General features: G+C 32.7%; 1 protein-coding gene across 2 annotated transcripts in view; it reads left to right on the top strand.

The window, feature by feature from the left end:
- Positions 1-20,075, top strand: part of ROBO2 (roundabout, axon guidance receptor, homolog 2 (Drosophila)) — a 1,357,399-nt gene that overhangs the window by 22,285 nt on the left and 1,315,039 nt on the right. For both annotated transcript variants that reach the window (XM_012731356.1, XM_012731319.1), the window contains exon 2: positions 2,768-2,889. In XM_012731356.1, the coding sequence (XP_012586810.1) occupies positions 2,781-2,889 (109 nt within the window). In that variant the 5' untranslated portion in view covers positions 2,768-2,780. The remainder of the gene's footprint in view (positions 1-2,767; positions 2,890-20,075) is intronic.

The following is a 20,075-nucleotide window of genomic DNA, read 5'->3' as shown; positions in this document are numbered from 1 at the left end:
TCACCCTCCGCATCTCTGGCCTGTACCCCAGTTCTGTACGAATAAATAAATAAATCTTAAAAAAAAAATTGTTCAGACAGATCATGTTTTCTAGTCATTCCTTTTTACTCTAGGTCATAACAGTACTTACCACTCATGACTTTGGAACTGCATGGCTTTTCTTTAAGTCTTCTTTTCTCAGCTGTGAAGTGGTGTTTTTGAAAGTATTTAGTTCATGGAATTTATATGAGAATTAAATGAGATAAAGAGTATAATATATTCAGCATAAGAAAATATAATTGAATATAGTCATTTTTCAGATACATCTATTAGTATTGGAAATATTTTCATAGTCCTTGTGTTGTTTCACATGGACTTGGAAATGTCATTGCAATTTTCTTGGCCCATGTGCTCATTTAAAATGAGAAGGATTCATCCAGTAGAATTCATATGTAGAATATAGAGACACTTTAGAATTCGGGCTATGGGGGGTTAGGGGAGGGAGCCTGGGTGATCAAAGTAGGGTACATTTGACTCTGGAAGAGAACTGTGGGTACATTAGAGAGTGTGTTTTGGTGACATAAATTTCAATTGTTAACCTGTACCTCTAAATCAGTGTCATAAAATGACAAATAAATGAATATAATAGAAAGCTGATATATATAGCCCTTCAGTTTCCCTTTAGCTTTGAAACTATGAATCTGAAATAAAGTAATGCATAGTGAGTAATGAAATCCTCTTCTTTTGATGTAGGAGATAGGGAGAAGGAAGTGTTCCAAGTGCTGAAATTCCCATCCAACTTTAGTACAATTGTGATTACATAGCACTTTGAATATTGGGCTTATTCTACAGCCATTAAAATTACTTTCTCTGACTCCTTATTTTGTCACTATAGAAGAAACTGGGGTTTATGATTAATCGCTGAGGATTTCTCTTGATAGCTACTTAAGTTTTTACCTTGCACATTCTTTTTAAAAAATTGATTCATTTATGCATAAAAGAACTTGAGCTATAGGCCAGAAGTGGGGGCAGTGAGAGGATTCGCTATAGACAGAGTAGGGAGCTGAACAGGAGGATCGACTGTAATGCACTGCTGAGGGTAGCAGAGGGCATGACAGGTGGCCATGTGGGTCACCTCCCTGTCTGGGGATCGAACTCATGCTGCAGTGGCTGCAGAGAGCTTCATAGTGCCATCAGGGAGGCCCAAATCTTACAATTTCTAAATTTTGACCTTAAAAATATTTATCATTTTAAAGAATTACTTTGTGTTGTGGTACATACTTAAACATGTATAAAACATTTAGTGTTGGTCCTCCCTGGTGGTGCAGTGGGTTAAAGCACAGCACAAAGAAGCTTAAGCCACTTCCTCATGAGTTCAATCCCCGCCTGCCCTGGAGGTGACCACATGACACGGCAGACCTCTCCTGACCCCCCGCTGATCCCCTCAGCAGTGTATTTTGTCGATCTGCCTGTTCTGCTCCCCGCTTTGTCTCTGGTGAATCCTCTCACCCTCCGCATCTCTGGCATGTACCCCAGTTCTGTATGAATAAATAAATCTTTTTAAAAACAACAACAAAAAATTTAGTGTTAACTTGTCACATTTACATATAAGATAGTGTTGAAATTATCATTCTCAATTGTTTTTGCTTCACTTTTTTATTTTACATTTATTCATGTTGGTTCATGTGACTGTAGTTTATACATTTTAGCTACTGTGTGTATCATCTAACTACATGAGTAGACAACATCTTTTGGTGGATATTGAAGCATTTAATATTTCATTATTACAAGTAGTCTCACAATAAAAATTCACTATGTTTTATCATATATAAGCTATATTTTGTCTTATGTGTGTTCACATATGTAATTATACACATGCAAATATAAATATACATAATGCCCATTTATGTGTGTGTGTGTGTGTGTGAGTGTATGTGTGTGTAGATGTGTATATATATAACATACCTATTCTTGAAATTGAAATCACAAATATTTTGTGATGCCTCCCCAACCAGTGACTTTACTGAATAAATGTTATTTATTTTTTTTGAATAGATTTTATTTTTAACTCATTCAAAGGAAATTAGTAGAGGGTCTCTTTAATTCAGAGTTAAATATGGATTCTGGATAGAGGGTCCATCTCAATTCTGGCTCCATGATCCTAAAAAGAATTGCACACTGAAATAATTTTAATTTCAAGTTTAAATACACAGCTTTATGTACATGGCCAGTCTCTTTATATGACTGAAGTTATTTAGATGATCATTTCTTTCAAAACTATAAGATTTAATTAATCTTAGAACTTCAACTAAAATTATAAGATTACTTAGATTTAGATTATCATTTAACAGGAACTATAGATTAATGCGTGTTACAACATCTGTTAAACTTATGTATCTTGAAGAGTCATATGTATGTTCATAGAGATGATGTGTTTTTAATGCATCTTTTCATTAAGTCATAAGTTGTAAATAGTGTCTATATGCAGTTATTTGTTTGACTCAAATGTAATAGTTATTTTGGTAGTATTTTTAAGTATTCATGGGTTTAATGGCCTATTTTACACACTGATTGAAAAATACAATTCAGGTGTGTGTTTACAATATAAGATTAAAGATGAGTGATGTTTCATAACAGTTATCACGGAATCCAAAAGGGACTTCTGGCTTTCAAATATTTCCTTTAAAGCAGGATAATTTGTAATTACACAGCACCTATTAATATGGGTAACATATTTCTTTACGATTGTAATTATTACACTTTCACAACCACCCCTCTCACTATGCAGAGTTTAAAATGCAATGGCCAGAAGACAAGGAAGTGTCACTAGAAGGATGTGGACATGGACGCCGGGACTGCTCGTGATGACGGTGATCCTTTGGAGTCAGCAGGGGAGTGGACAAGGCCAGGGTAGGTGCCTGTTTTCTTATTCTGAGAGCTGGATTTTGGTTTCACTGGACTATGGAATCATGTTTCTGTTGTTATTCTTCTTGAGATACAAACGTGCTTTCAAATCAGTCAAATTGAGCTATAATTTGATGTGAGTTAGTGTATCAAATTTGAAGTCACTGCTCTAGAATTGGTTTTACTCTGTTGTAGCACATGCTCTCTCTATAGAGAGATTTGTGTGTTTAACTTTACATAGTTTTTGTTTGTTTGTTTGTTCTTGGGGTGGTTCAAGTTTTTCAGAAATTAAATGGAAAATGTGATGTGTGTATGTGGAGGAAGTTAATGATAGACAAGAGTTGCAAGATTGTGGTATCTTGACTATGTACAGTAGAAAGAACCTTAGGTTTTTTTTTTATATGGTGTTGCAAAATACAGATTTGCTCAATGGATGTATGAGTAGGCTATATCAAAGCAGGTGTCTCTGCATGTATTGTGATAAGTTTTGTATTGCTTTTGGAGGTGTGTGGCCTGCTTATTGTAATGTAATGTTGTATATGATAAAACGTGAATTCTTGTTTCGTGGAAGGGAAATTGACTTGACACTTTTTCTGCACTTGCTCAGACTTGAAATCTTTGAATAGTAGAGATAATATGGGCAGGTGTATTGCTGTAGGTAACATTAAAAGTAAGTAGTGCTGCTATATAATTTTGACAGAGTTGGGTTCTTGCTAGTGCTTCAGTATCTAAAATATACAATGAATATTGTTTATAACCAAGTAAGTTAATTAAATCTATTAAAAAGTTTGTCTTAAAAGAATATTATTTGCTTGCCACGTGCAAGTTTGTTCAATGAATTTTTGAGATAAGATGTTTTCAGTAAACAAAATTATAAGTGTGCTTTTGTCTATGAATGCGGTATAATATAGGTATATACAGATGAACAATATTAATGAAATATGCTTTTAACATTTTTAGTTCATACCATTAAGAATTCCTATTAGCTCTAGTTGAGTTTTCATCTTTTTTTCATTTTTATAAGAATAATGGAAGAAAATAGTATTTAATGTACATAGTATTTTTTTTTTCCACTAAAGTTCTAAAACAAGAATCTGTAGGCAGCAGCTACATTTCATTTCTGTTGGCTGGGAGTGTTGTTTATTTCTTTGGCACTGTGTCGGATCACTAAAATGCAGCAGGGCAACTGTTTATATTCAACAATGATCCAACAGTACATTTAGTGTGATAGGGAATTGCCAAAACCCTTTCTGTGGACATTATTTACTGGGATTGTGACTTATTCTCAATGGTAATAGTTCAGTTGGTATTTTATGTATTTGAGGAAAAATAAGGATTGTCTCTATTTGACACAACTGTCTGTTCTTCAGTAGTGACTGGTTGGTTAGTCTTTACTTTGAGAGTGACCATTTGTCCACAATGCACTGAAATCAGTTTCATGTGTAGATATAGTGAAGGTTCTAATGGTATATGCAAGCTAAGTGATTCCAGTTCTTTTTAAAACAACATACACAGTGATTCCAGGGACAAAATATAATGGAATATTTTAATACTATGGTTGAGGAAATTTTGTTTCCATTACACCTGGTAGGTTGAATGAAGTAGATTCTTAAACATAATAAGACAATCTTATAATTTCAAATTCAACTCAAGCTAATTGTCATCTAGGCAAGCCAGCCTCATTAAATGTTTGTTTATTTATTTTTTTACCTTTCAACATGCAGTTAATCAAAATTTTAAAATTTAAAGTTTTAGGAACAAAACTTTATATTACTAGAAACATTTGAGAGTATGGATCTCATAATGGCTTACTATCTATAAGAAGTCACTAAAATCTGTGAATAAAGTTTTTCTATATTAATTTTACATTTCCTTAAACTTTGCTGACAGATATCCAGAGTCCAGAGTTGGGATTATGTATCAATGAAGTACGATTCTTATAGCAAATGTACATAACAAATCACAGAACTCTTAACATGAATTTTAATCTCTAAGATATAATAGCACAGTTAAATTATATTTTCTATATAATCTTCCATTTTGCTCAGTAGATCATAATTTAATTATTTGTAACTCATTAGGAAATCTGGGTGTTCTCTCTCATTAAAAATAATAATATTATACATGGCAATTAAGTTGTGTGGATAGAAGATACAATATACTTCTTGGAAAATGTATATAAATTCTGCTGTGTTTAATTAACTACCTTTTACAACAACCATGTTATAGGAAATGCAGTCTGAATCCTAAAAATGCATGTTTGTTGATGATCCCTATTAGAACATGAGGGTCCAATAAATAGAAAGGAATGGACAGTAGGTTGAGATCACATAGCTGTTCCTTGTCAATTTTCTATATTTGTCAAGAAGTGCATCTGCTTGAGGTCATTCTTTCCCTGACTTCTGACTAATGGATAATAGGTTCTTCTTCTTAGAGTAAAAAAAAAAAAAAAAAAAAAAAAGTCTGAATTGGATTCTGCCAATTTCTGTGCTGCTTAAGTGGTTTGGACATTAGAAACTGCTTACTAAGTGAAAATGAAGCCAAACCTTAAAATAGAATAGACTATCTATGGCTTTTTTAAGGAAAACATACCTGTTATGTAAGTAAAACAAATAACAAAATCATTCAGATTTACTTTGTCTTAATGGAACTCTCAAGATAGTCATGTAGATACATACTTTCATATGCTGTATTGACACTAACTTTGTGGACTACCTAGATGAAACTGAACTAATGTTTAATACAATTTATAACACAAGTGGTAAAGTAATGGATGTTCACTGGGAAGAGGTGCTATAAGATACATGGAAGATCCTGATTGATTTATAGCATTCTAGAGAGTGCAGATGGCAATTATAATCTCAAAACCAAGAAATTATTTCCAAGCACAGCAAATTCACTTCTTTCTTTTCCCAACAATATGTTCAAATAATAATATGAGGTGTGCATTAAGATATAACTTAGATAGTAAGTAAATCAATCAATCACTGTCATATAAAAAATATAAAGGTGGTATGAGGTGATAATGTGTAAGGTACTTATTTTGCATTGAAAAAGCAAATAAACACTTTGGAGAATTTTAAAAATGTTTTTCTATCTGCGACTTTAATGGAAAAAGTAATAGTATCCTGGGACATAATAATAATAATGGAATGAATATGTCAGTTTCCAAAAAATATGATTGTTAGAGATACTGAATTAGCACTCTTTTATTGACTTTTCTAACTAAGTTTAAATACAATGATAATTTTAATGTTATCATGACTACAAAGAGAATTTTAACTAATTTGGTTTCTTAGATGACTAACATACAGAAAGTCCAAACAAAAAACTTGATGATTAATGAAGAAAGTCTAAAAATTTGAAGAGGCAAGTAAAGATTACTTGTGTGACAAACGTAAATTTTGAGAAGAAATTAATTTATCTTCCTTTGTCATGCTCAGACTGAACATTAAGTATTAAAAAAATAAATTCTGATTATTTATCAATTCCATTCTTTTAGGATACTCATTGTGTAGTCCTATTTTATTTAAGGGACAATATTTGGAAGAGTATGTGATTTGTCTCTTTTGCAATTTCTGAAACTTTATTAACTTGCAATCCTTGATTTATTTGTTCTAAGCCAATTGCTTGTGATGATTGTCATAAATGCATTTTTTTCTCAAGAGAATGCATAGGAAACTACTCAAAGAGGGAAGAATAGATAGATGAATGAACAAATGAATGATGGGTAAATGCATGAATTCATTGAAGGAGAAAGGGGGGGGAAGGGAGGGAGAGAGAGAATAGTATTTTTCTCATTGAATTCCTTTTTCAAAGTTGTTTATTTTAATTGGCCCCCTCATTTCACTTTTATTAAACATTTGATTGTGTAATTATGTCCATAAATGAAGTTGCTATCCAACTTCAAAATGAAAGTTTATATTACAGGTTGTATGTGAGAATAGCTCAGAGCATGTGAAATATTAATTTTGATATCTTAGGATTGCTACTGGGGAGAAAGAATCATCTTGAATGACCTTGATGCTACCACAAGTTTGTGTTTCAAGGTTACTTGAATAGGTTTTATTTATCTTACGATATTGTTTATTTTTCAACCAGAGGTGAGTTCAAACATTTGGCAGTTAACATAGAATTAGGATTATTTGTATATCCCCAGATACTTGACATTAAAGTATCATCAAGCTAAGAAGTAGTGAAACTAAACTCTGATATATAATAGAAGCCTAATGTGTCTGGCATTCTTTATCATCTGTGAAGGATTTTCAAATTGTACTAGATAAATATGAATATGTGCGTATGTGCATTTGTGTGCATATATTTGCATACAACATACATTTATATGGAGGAATTTAATTTTGTTTATAGCAGAATTATGACATAGGTAATTTCAGTTTTAAATTTAAACTTCTTAAAATGTGAATGAAAATGTATAATACTACATAAATATCTCACAAGGATGTAATGTCCTAATAATAATTCCTAACAGCTGTTTCCAGCAAAATAAGTTAGCCATTCTCAGTCTCTTTGCAATGTACCATTTCTATAGCTTGAAGACTTCATATTGTATGCTAAGTGAGGAAAAGTAATAATTTAAGAAACAAGTAGATATACTTTAAAGTTAACAATTTTAAAGACAATTTTGAAGATTTTGTCTTCAAAATCTAGACTCTTCAGAAGACAATTTCAGATTATCTCCAGATATCTGAAAGATGCATTGCTAAGGGAATTTGGTACAGTTCTAAGCCTACTTCATGGGAGACTGTGAGTAGGGAAGCAATGCCCAGTAAAGACTCTTCTAGTAATAAAGACTCACTTTGTAGTTCATTTAAAAAATAATTTTTTTCCATAAATAGTGATTTATTTTCTGAACTCAGGCTAGATTCTTTGAAATGACATTCTTGAACATGTTAACTAATACCTATTTTTACTGACAGTATGTTACTTTATTCAATATTTAAGCAATAGCTATTCACATATTTTTTTAAGTACTCACCACACAGCATAATAAAAAATTGTGATTTATTTCCCAATTATTTAATTTAACTTGTCAAGGCAATCTGATTTTGGAAGGTTCTCTTATCCACTAGAGATACATTTTATTCAGAAAAAAAATATTTTAAGAAAAAATGTTTCTAACATTTTTTTAATTCTTAAAAATTAACTGATATTATTTTCACATATTTAGAGGCTGTGTGGACACTTGCTTTAGAATTAAACTTCATTTGGAGGATTTTATCATATTTGGAACTTGTTACATGATTTGATTTGATGAAATCAGTTTGTTTATTGGAAAATTATTTTCTGTATGATTAGTTATCTCATTTCTGTCCCCCTCCACATAGCCTGAGAGTAAAAAGAGTTTCATTTGGAAATAAGGGAACCATAAGTAGCTAAAAAGATGAAAATGGTATAAAGAGGGGAAAATAAGGGGGAATTGATAAGAGCTGGTATGCAATAAACATGAACCAGGACATTCTAACATACACTAATAAAAGTATAATATATATTCATAACAAATAGCCTGTTTATGAAGTTCTTAATTAGACTTTCCTCACCATAATAAGAATAATTTAAAAAAGGAATAAATTAGAAAGCAGTAGAGGTTGAGGGTCCCTCTCCAAGCAGGCATTTTTATTCTCCTTTCTCTACTTCTCTCCATGGGCAGCTTTATGACCACTTGACACATTTGTGAAGTGTTAACTTGTACTTTAGGAGCAACTGAAGTTCTTTCAAATTAAAGAGTCTAGACATTGGAGCCATCACATTCAAAATAGTTTTATGCTTGAGAAAAGGGTCTAGTCATTCTCAGAAATTATTGCATATTGTTAATCATTCCCGCCCCCTACCACCTACAATGCCATATCTCCCTTACCATTGAGACTTACTTGAGAATCATTTTTCTGCCATTTATTAGATTTCCTTTAAAATGCTCATGAATTACACATGAAATTCAAAGTTGCCAATTTAGGTTTCAAGCGACTATAAAAAAATTAATCTGGCACCTGTTGATTAAGACAGTATTCAGAAACTAGGTCATGCCTTTAAGGACATGTGTCTTATTCATCAGCAACTTTTCTTCCCTAAATCATTATGTATCTTGTCTGATGACTTATTTTCAGAGTTAAGAAGTACTGAGATTTATAGCTGGTCATGTTATAGTTTGATGTGTTTATCAACTGGAGTTTTATCACAGAGATTGTGTTGAGAGTCCAAAGAGATGAGGACTTACTCCACATAGACATTTGGGGGAGAGCATTCCTTGCTAAAGTGGATAAAGCTTCTGTAAGATCATACCTTGCATTTTGTAGGCAGAGCAAAGGTCTTTTGTGGCTGTAAAAAGCTCAGATAATGGGACCAGTAGAAGATCAGAATGGTGACAAAGAGGAAGGAAGGGATGGAGTTTACTATGTAGAGTTTGATTTACTATTGTAATGATGTTGGCTTTATTCTGACTAAATCCTCCTATTGGAGATTTACAAGGTTTCTTTTTGGTAACTCACTCTAAGTTTTGAGATTATGTAATGGTTTCTACTTAGGACTCAATTTTGCTTCATTACTGTTGGAGTCAACTTCAAACTAGTGTATTAAAGTAATGTTAAATTCTAATTTAAACTAATTAAAACAAGCCCTGACTTTTTCTCTTTCCCATTACTGAATATTTCATTTTTAATTAATTTGAAAGCTTTCTAGAATAGAGAGCCAACATAGGTATAATGTATTACTTATTCTTCATCAGATTAAGCTACTTAACTGAAGTTGCTAATTAGAAAGGACATTCCTTCTGTCAGAGATGTTGATAAAATTGCTTTTGAATTACTGTCACATCAATTGATACCTTATTAAGTTGTGTTTCTGGGACCCAAATGTAGATAGTGGTAATGAGTTAATAGCTTTAAGTAGAAACCTTTCATCTCTATGGTCAAGGATGTTTGAAAGTGGGAACACTTTATTGGCTTCAAATTTGGGAAACTAGAAGTAACCAGGAATGTTTACGCTTATATTCTGCTGGAATTATCTTTACTTCTTCCTAGGAAACATTTAGTCTCTCTTGTCTTATGGATTTTTTTTTTTGGCCAAAAATAGATAATTTTGAAGAAATTAAGCATTGACAATTACAGAAGAAATCCCAAGGCACAAAATGATGTACCTTTCAAAACTAAATTGAAACAAAAATATATAAGAGAAAAATACAGGAGAAAAAGAGAAATAATTCAGCTTAAAAATTAGTCCAAAGTATTACCATAAGCACAAAGTCATTGAGACAATCAACAAGTAGTTAAAAAGAGTCTCCTATATGTTAGGCACCAGAGATACTGCTGTGAAAAGGAGATTCAAGTAGTTATAACATGGTGCAGGAGTAGAGGAAGACTCACCGATTTGCAAATATATACATCAGCGCAATGAACGGCTATGACGTGACTATTATGAAGATGATTAAATATGCTAATGTGTTGAGTAAATTGGCGAGTTGACAGGCACTAATCTAGCAATAGTGAGGTGAGGGGACTCACATCCTAAAAGGATGTGATGTTTCAGTTGAGATTGAAATAAAGTAAAAAACATAGGCTTTTTGAAGAACCATGGTATTCTAAGCAGTAGGAATAGCAATTAGGAAGGTTGTGAAATTGAAATCAGTATGATATTTTCCTGGAGATTAAACATGACCATTTTGACTGGATGTACATGAAGGAAGAGATCAGAGAAGACATAGGATAGGGGCTATCAGGGACTAGATAAGTGAGGATTTTGTAAGGAAAGGTAACACATGAAATAAATCTCTTAAATGGTTTAAGGACAAGTGGTACATGACTAGATTTACATTTACTCAATTCCTTCTATATTGAGTTCAAACGGTATGTTTCTGGAAAGGTATAAATCTAACTGACTATTACATTGGTTCCCCTGAAGGATATTGGTAGGTGGGAGATATTGCAGCAATAAAATTGGGGAAAGTTGATTGAGTCCCAGTGTTGTTTTATACTAAGGTGTTCCCCTCAACAAAGGGAACACTTTATGACATAATATATTCTAGGTGGTAGAGTTATTGTTAGACGCATATGTGGGATTGATTTTACTTCTTTTCCTCCATGGTGAGGTGACTCTTAGAATTCAAGCAGAGATATCAAGTAGGCACCAAGAGGTTGACTTTTGATAAAGATGTTTAAAATCATCTCAGGGCTTGATAAACTACTACTAGTCTACTAGTATGATCTTATCCTCTACTTCTATTAATGAGTTAGAAATAATTTTTTTTTTTACATTTTTAGGCATAATATTCACAGTGTACTATTTGGCTTAAAGTGAAGATAGTTTCCCCAATTTGAATCCTTGATTTACAATGTCTATAATATTTACTCTGGCTTGCCATAGACAACTCTCTGTAAGAAAATAGTATTGTTAAAGAAGAGAGCAACATAGTCATGGAAATAAACGTATTGTAAACAACAGTAGAGAGGTTGGAGAATTTAGGTCTGGATATAATGGTAAGATTTTGAAATAATAATCTCATTATCATCATGACCAACAAAACCTTTTGGTGCAAATAAAAATATCAGGTCATTCATTTGATCATACCAGAAGCCAAGGCAGGAAGTTTGCTGTTTGAGAACCCCAGAGAAGACTAATGCAATTTGAACTAAGAGCAAATGGAGGGTGACATTAGATATGGCTGGACATCCAAGGAGTGACCAAATACTTCAGGGCTTTTAAAGTGATCTTTCAAGCAAGAGGACGTTATTAAGGCTTTCTGAAGGAGGGTGAACAAATGATATTTGATGGGAGAAGATCACTCTGGCTGTTTGTGCAGCAGATGGAAGGAAGCCAACAAGGATGACGAATTGTAATTGCCCATTGGAACTAGAGAAAAAAAGGTCTCAGGTAACCTTGGCAAGGGGAAGTTTGGTAGAAAATCTATACATGGAATGGGCTTTTAAGTAAATGCGATAATGACCTATGTGTGTTATTTTCAGTGAAGTATTATCGTTTGTCTTGCTGTGTAAGACATACAGGTAATCAAAATAACAAAATCTTAAGTTTTTTTTAATTCAAATTTGTGAATTTTGTTGAATTAAAAACCCAGAGATTGTACTCTAATATATAGAGTAGGATCAGAGACAGCTTTTAACTCTCTTGGCGAATAGAATGATAATCATGACTCAAAAGATACTGAAATACTTCACTCACACTTTATATTTTTATATCTTTGCTATTTGTGCACCCATGGGAAATTTAGCCCATTCAAATCCACAAATCATGCACAATTCATGGAGTCCTTCCCTGTTCAACCTTCCTCGCTGCTTCCTGTTCAACATTTCTGCTCATCTTCTAAGAAAATATGCTATTCCTCTGGCAGAACCACCAAGTTTTATGAAAATTAAGTTAGCTAATCTATCACTCTCACCAAGGCATGGCCTCTCTTCGAAGCCTGAAGTTTCATTCCATTCCTCTGAAATATAATACTATTTATATGCAAATTATTGAACCAGACCTTCTGTTTTGCATAGACTGTATTCCTTTAATTTGAATATTATTGTTTCCTCATGTTGCTTAGTGGCTGTTATGTTATTCAAACAAGTTTTCACTATCATAATCTCCTATAACTCTAACCTTTACCAATTAAGATTAATATTTAGTCAACATCTATAAATTTCTTTCCAGAGAGCATTATAGCATCTTTTGTTTTTTGTTTCTTACTAATTAATGCTTAGTTTGGAAAGATGCACCATGAGATCTAGAATGATAAGTATGTGACTCTTACACAAAGATATTTTTCAACTTTTGATTAAAATACTACTTATCAAAGAAAAAGTCAAGCATTAGTTTTGTGTTTCTAGTTTATTTTTGAGTTATTTTTAAGTCATGGTTCTCTTCATAGGCATGTTTGTTTATTTATTTTTTTGCTAAAAAACACACTGCTTTTGGACTTTTTCCTCACAATATGCTCATGTGTCTCACACTGTTTCTGACCCCTTTCATACCCCATTCCTTCTTTCACTTTTTTGGGGGGATATGTTTCCTTTGGTGATTCTTCTATTTGGAAGTTTTCTTGGTTTTTGACAGTTACTACTTTTGTTTGAAATACACACATGTTTTCTATTCTGTTGTGATTTTTTTTTTCCACCTCAGAAGCACTTGTACCTTCTCCACAGCTCTTTAAAGTTGTCTTTAGGATACTGACTTCACATGTCACCTAACATAATGTTTTAAAGGTATGATGTCCACTGACTTTTTCTGCATAGATTGAAATGGTTAATCAACATAAACTAGTAGAATGTTGTATTTTGTCTCCATAAATGTTATATCACCTTGAAAAAAATCCAGAAACTGACATTTAATTTTTGTATCTTGGGTTGTGGTGTCTGTCTCAATAAAATAGATTTGGTAAACCAAATTTGCATGTCAGTGTTGAATGTACAGGATGCTGTATGAGCACTCACTCCCTGAACTGGAAAGGGCTGCAGTGACAAATCACCGAAGAAATAAATCCTATTCGTTCTTAACATTCCACTGCTGACTCTGCTGAAAGCTATTTGAATTCATATAAATTGTAGCTGTATTTATGCAACTTTAATTCATTTGAAATCTGAACTTTATGTACAATGGGTTTGTCTCATATTTAATGATTTTTTGTATGCTAAATAACTGCAAACAGATGGCTTGTCCTTGGAAAAGAGGGTAAAACTGAAATGATATTAATTGTCAGCTAGTATACTGTCCCAGTAGTTTGAGCTGTCTGCCTGCCTGTCTATCTACCTACTCAATGACCTGCCTGCCTGTCTGTCCCTTGAATTTCTCTTAGTGTAGGTGTATTGTTTAATTTTATCACAAAATTTTATTTGATAAAGATGGTATACTGTAAGTCAGATATCTGCATTCAGAGTTACCCCCAATACTTATAGGTTATTTTTGGTTTTAAAATTTGTAGTTCTCTTTGTAAAAGCTGAAGCTGTCACTATTGCAAAGCAGGAAAAGTAAAACAATAAACTACAAATTTAAGAAATAATTAGAGGTGAGATTTCTCTTGTAGCTGTCTGGTCTCTTTCCTCTCTACCCACCTTAATATTTACATAGCATTACATTTTTAAGATTCTGTGCACATACCAGGATAAAGCATATTGGTCTTATTAAAGCACTGAAGTGTCAATTGTATAGTTTATGGCTCTAAAAGTATAAGAAAAAGGTAAATATGTAAATAGACATTTTAATTGTGGCATAGGTTTATTCCAGTGTCTCCTGGATAGACTAAAAGACTATTGCTAGGTAATTTCATGGGATGACAGAGTATATTAAATCGAAGAAAATGTCTGTATGTTCCTTCATCCTGAAATGTTTAGAAATAAGTAGTCCACTTTGGTAGCATAGGCGATGTTTTTTGCTATTTCTCTAGAATGGATGCTCTTCTGTTTACATGGACTTGTTGATGCCAGCTCCTTGGTAATGATCTCCCCTTGCATTCAGTACTCTTTTTATTCAGGTAGTCAAAATATAGGAAGTGTGTCAAAAGAAAATCATATGCCATGTGATTTGCTAAGTTTATAGTAAAAGTTCTAATTTTATTTACCAAGCTCGAGCTTCCTTATGCTACCTTTGTTCAATTTAATGTATGTAAGATTTCCCCAGGCGTGGGAGGGAATAGTAGAGCGCCAAAGGAAGGTGTTTATCATAGCTCTTCAGATTGTCAGGCCAATGGCATAATAAAGAGTAAGAAAATGTGTGAGTGAAGACACAAGAAATTTATGAAGGTTAATCAGTCAACAGCTTTTTTTTTTTTTTTTTTGTCTTTAAACCATCCGTTTCTTCAACTTCTACCACTTATGGGATTAAACCAGATTTACAGTTCACCCTCACTTAAAATATTATATTAAGGATAAGGGAAAACCTTTATGTTTCCCATTTTCCTCTCAAGCTTGCCTTAGCAGAGCAGTTACAAAACTACTGTTAATCCAAGTCCTCTCATACCAGACAACAGGTTTCTAAGAAAAACAACTAAATTAAGGAAAAGTGTTTACTTCAGCTCTGTTTAGAAATTCATCACTTCTTGTAGATAGAGAACTTTGCTATCATTATTTTATCCAATATTTGGCATACACTTAAGAGGAATACTGTGGAAATAATGTTCCATGAAAAACCAGAAAATAAGTTATCCTGTTTAATAATGCAGGTATATCTATGTATATAAATCTAAAAAAATCTAATGTAAGTTAAATTTTTATAAAAAGTATCAGTGATCAATCCATTTGATTGTTGATGTTATTGTTCAGGAGGAAAGATTGAAAAGTTGAAAATTAAGAGTGTGGAATAATCTTCGTATTAGAGGGTTGCAACTGAATGGTTTTAGTAGAAGGAAATGCTGGAGAAATTAAATCCATTGCTCTTTCCCTCCTTATTTAGTTTTTTGCTGGTACAAATAGTAAGAAATTCATTTCCTATTTTTTTTCATTGTGAACATATAATTTAGCAGAAGCTCTAGTAGACACTCAACTGTACAACGGTCTAGATGTAGGTTTAACATCATTATTTTGGTCATTTACATGCATGCCAATGAGGACTTTCTACTTGTACTATTGTTTCCAAGATGAGGGTTTAACTGAATTTCAGAAATCACTTTACACTAGGACCAGGAATAGATTGTAGATTTTTATTTGTGAGAAAAATAATCTGTACGCATAATGTCAGTGTAACCTCAGTCTAGATTTCCATTTCCTATTTATTATAAAAATGGAATAATCTTAAATGCACTTGTGAAAGACAAGACAGATAAATTCTTGTAAAAATATTGGTGTCCTTAAAGTGTGCTCTATAAACTTCATTATTGTTCACATTTTGGGTGATGTGACTTTTAGTTTGATACTTAGGTAGCAAAGTTAACACTTTTGGGGATTAGAGACTAGACAATCGTAGCCACTTCATTAACTATTTGAAATTGCTTTTACCATCTATAGTACTGGATGTGATTACATGGGGATATCTTAACAAGTTTAGTCTATGGATAGGGCTGGCAATAGTGAAAGTTACATGATTTGTGTCTAAGCGAAAAGCTACTGTTAACAATGGCTTAGTATTTGCCGCTCAGAGTCCCTTGCATGCTATAGTAAGTGTTCTGTGTTTATCATGGTTTTCTCAGCTCCTAGACAATATTTAATCAATAGTGGTTTGACTGCTCAAGAGTTAATTAGATCATATTTACACCTCATAGGGCAAGAACATATCCCAAGATACTGTTTAGACGAGTCAAATTTGGCACTGCTTGTAAGTGTAAATTTGGTCTTTCAATGCTTTCCTTTATCACGATCTATCAGAGTCCTATACCCTGAAACTAAATCATTGTCTATACACTTTGGTGTCCATCCTACTAGTTTTCCTTTTGGTGAAGTGTGACATATAACTCATGGAATTTTCTGCAGTGCCATCCTCCTCAACAAATATATTTTATAGGGAAAAGATGATTGGGAAACAGGCATTGAGGTTTTCTGAGAAAACAAATCTTTTTATCCTTAGCAATAATAACTTTTCACAATTAATAGTTATCATGACTTTAATATCACTTTAGATCATAAAAAGAAAAGGTTTACCCTTTATTTAAAAATAGTAAGAACTGGAATTTCCATTTCAGTATTAATCTATCTTATGATATAGTTAATTATCTTAATTGTGGTTTAAAATATACATTTGTATGAAAACACATGTATATATATGTATATATAACAAATATTTCACAATCTAAATAGAAAGCTAGTTTGTTACTAAAATATTCTTCAGTGGAGAATATTTAAATAGAATTACAGATGATTAATTTACATATATAGGTAACTGATTATATATGTATATATATATATATATACATACATACATATATACATATAGTATTCATTTTCATCTTATTTTTGTTCCTGTTATTGAAATTCCTATCCTAATAATCTTGTCAGTTATGGGTAAGTAAAGATTAATTTTCAGAAAAGTCTATAAAACATAATTAGTTTCCTTTAGAGAGATTTTCCCTTCATTTATAATTAAATAACTTAATAAAATATGCAAAGATAATTTGGTGTGGATATTTATAATAACTTCACTACAAAATTTCTGCATTTACTCTTAAATATAATGTGCTTTTACGTTAAAGTCAATACACTGAGTGATTTTTTTAAAATATTATGATTCTAAACTATTTAATGCTTAGAAGAAAAGCCTTCTGACTTTTCAAGCATTACCAATTTGATTTTTGTCTATAGTCTAGCTAATGTGTCCCATAAAAAAATTCTTTCTGTCAATACTGCTGTCTGCACTGTTAAGAATATGCACAAAGGGGAAAGAAGCACAATGAACTAAAGTGGTATACTCGGGGTGATCAGGAAACTGGTATTCTGTGGGCAATAGTTAATGGGGGGAACCTAATACAATGTCAGTTAAAATAATAAATTTATAAAAGACAAAAAAGAATATTCACTGAAAGAATACATTTGAGAATGTAACATGGGTGGTTACTGAAGAACCAAATCTACCTGAAAGAAATGACTCAGTGATGGAGTCATATAAACTATACACTTATACTTTCTAATATAGCTAGTTTGTCTATAGAAGCTGTAGTAAATAGATAACTATCATGCATAGAGAGAACCACATTTTGTATTAATATATATGTTGGAGATGAAGGAACTGATATTACCAAAAGTGGACAAGTGGGCTAACTTGTCCAGTCACTCCAGTAACTCACAATTCCAGCAAGTAGTTAATCTCTGAGTCATGATCATTTTCTTAAGTACTAGGTTTCATATAAATGAAGATTAAATCTGAAGGTGAGGATTACTTCTGGGTGAGGAATAGCTTACTAAATTTTCATATCACTTTCAACAGATTCCTTTATCAACTGTCTCCACATTCTTTATCATGGTTTGGGTAGAGACAGGAAGAAAGGATCACAAAGTGTGAAGAACACAGAACTCAAATGATCCACACATCCATTTCTAATCAGAACCCCTGAACGTAATTCTATGTATGTATGCCTACCGTCACTCAAGACTTTGCATTAGTATTAGACTAGGGCAAATAGCACAAATACTGACTTTATATCAAAAGAAAGAAGACTATATAATGGTACATTTATATTTTATAAGATTGAACATCCTTGGTTATCTGCCAAGTGACTTTCAGTCTCAAAATCAAAAAGCTTTTAGTTATTCTGGGTTAGGTTTTTAAAAGGAGGTGACTTAATCTTGAAAATATCAAAAGCAAAAAGTAATTCATGACATACAGGGAACAACATTATGATGACCTTTATCATAGTTGAAAAAATGAAACAACCACCTAAAAGCAATGCTGAAGCCTTTGGGTACGAATCCCTGGTATCCAATTATTCCTTTATGCTCTAAGTTATGCTCATTGTACTAGTTACCAAGATTGCATTAACAAAATGGGTTGGGTGACTGAAACAACAGAGATTTCTTTTCTCACAGCTCAAAATCAGTATGCTGAAAAGATTTTTTTTGTGTGTGTGAATTCACAGCTTTCCAGGTCTTTCTTTGGCTTATAGAGGGTAGCTTCTCAGTGCTTTGTCCTCAGATGGCCAGCCTTTGTGTATATAAGCCTCTGGTGATGCTTCACATGTCCAGATTTTCACTTATAAGAACACCTGTCAGGTTGAATTGTAACTCATCAAAAAGACTCGGTTTAACTAATTTAGCTATTATGATTTTGTCTCCAAATAAAGTAGAATTCTGAGGGCTGGGTGTTAGGGCTTCTGCATAGGTTTGTGAGGAAAACAATTCAGTCCTTTCCAACAATAAATTGTTTTATGTAATTCTTTGTAAAAAATAGTTGCTTTTTAAAATCTTATTCTCACTTCAGACATTGAAGTATATTTTGATGTTTTTATTTTGACTCCACAGATAATTTTGGTCATGGGTCCATTAAAAATCACCATTTGTTGCATTTTGCTAAATTTAATAGTGCCTATTGCCTCAAAGTATATATTTTCTCCATTTTACCATATATATTTCCATTCAAAATTTATATTACTAAATATTTCCACTATAAGTATACTTTACTCAAAATGAGAGCTATAAGAAATATTTTCATCCAATTGCTAGCTGAGTTTTCACTTAGTTACCCACGCACGTATACCTTACTATTTGTTATCTTAAACAATTGAAAATTTCACCAAGGCTCAGTCCAGCTAGAAGATATTCTGTTACAATTCAACCTCCACATTGTCAACACTGTTCCACAGCATAGACATGTCATTGTTCCGACCTACAACTTTCAAATTTAGGGTGTTGTAGAGCTCTCCATAAATATGCCGCACTATCAGCTTAGATGTGCTTTCTATTTTACAGTTCACTGACTGTATCCTAAGTAATGAGTGTGTTCTCTTGTTTTATAGTTATCATTCATGGCAAAGTTCAATGTGAAGCATTTACTGGAGATTTAACAATTCAAGTGTCCAGTATGCATGGGAATCTTTTCCCATGCCATTGTAATAACCATAAATACTTGTTGATTGTGAGAATTTTGATCATACCAAACTAATTATTAAGTGAAAATGTTAATATAGCAGTTTTTTATTACTAATTTCTATTAATGTATATGCATATGTATATACATATATTTAAGATTTATTTATGCATACAGAACTGCGGTGCAGGCCAGGTGAGAGGCATTCACCAGAGACAAAGCAGGGAGCAGAAAAGGCAGATGGACTGAGTACACTGCTGTGATAGGAGAGGTCTGCTGTGCTCTGTGGGTCACCTACAGTGCCGGGATTCCGACTCACACTGTAGTGGCTGTGGCCAGTTTGCAGTGCTATGCTTTAACCCGCTGTGCCACCAGGGAGGGCCGAATGTATCTATCTTTACAAGACATAGTCTTTATACTATGTGAAAATATATTGGGAATTTCCCCATTATTACCAACAAAAGAAGTAACAAAGCATAAGGTAGAGATTCAAGAGATAATTAAGTCAAACATACTTAATAATTCTTGGGGCTCAGGTATTCCTGTGGTCTTCTTATGAAAAATAAATAAAATATCAAGAGATGACATAAGTATCATAAAGAACCTTGTTTTATAATTAACTGGTACATTAAAGCAAACTTTAATGCTGTATTTTTTTGTCATAGAAATAGCATAGCCAATTTGTCTTGAAATCCAGTAAGATAAGGACAAATTAATAGTCATGTTCTCATGTTTTGTTGCTC

Source organism: Condylura cristata, unplaced genomic scaffold, assembly GCF_000260355.1.
Source record: "Condylura cristata isolate star-nosed mole 26May11 unplaced genomic scaffold, ConCri1.0 scaffold00003, whole genome shotgun sequence".
NCBI lineage: Eukaryota > Metazoa > Chordata > Mammalia > Eulipotyphla > Talpidae > Condylura > Condylura cristata.
The sequence above is the reverse complement of the archived record's forward strand: the minus strand, read 5'-3'. Positions and strand labels throughout refer to the sequence as shown.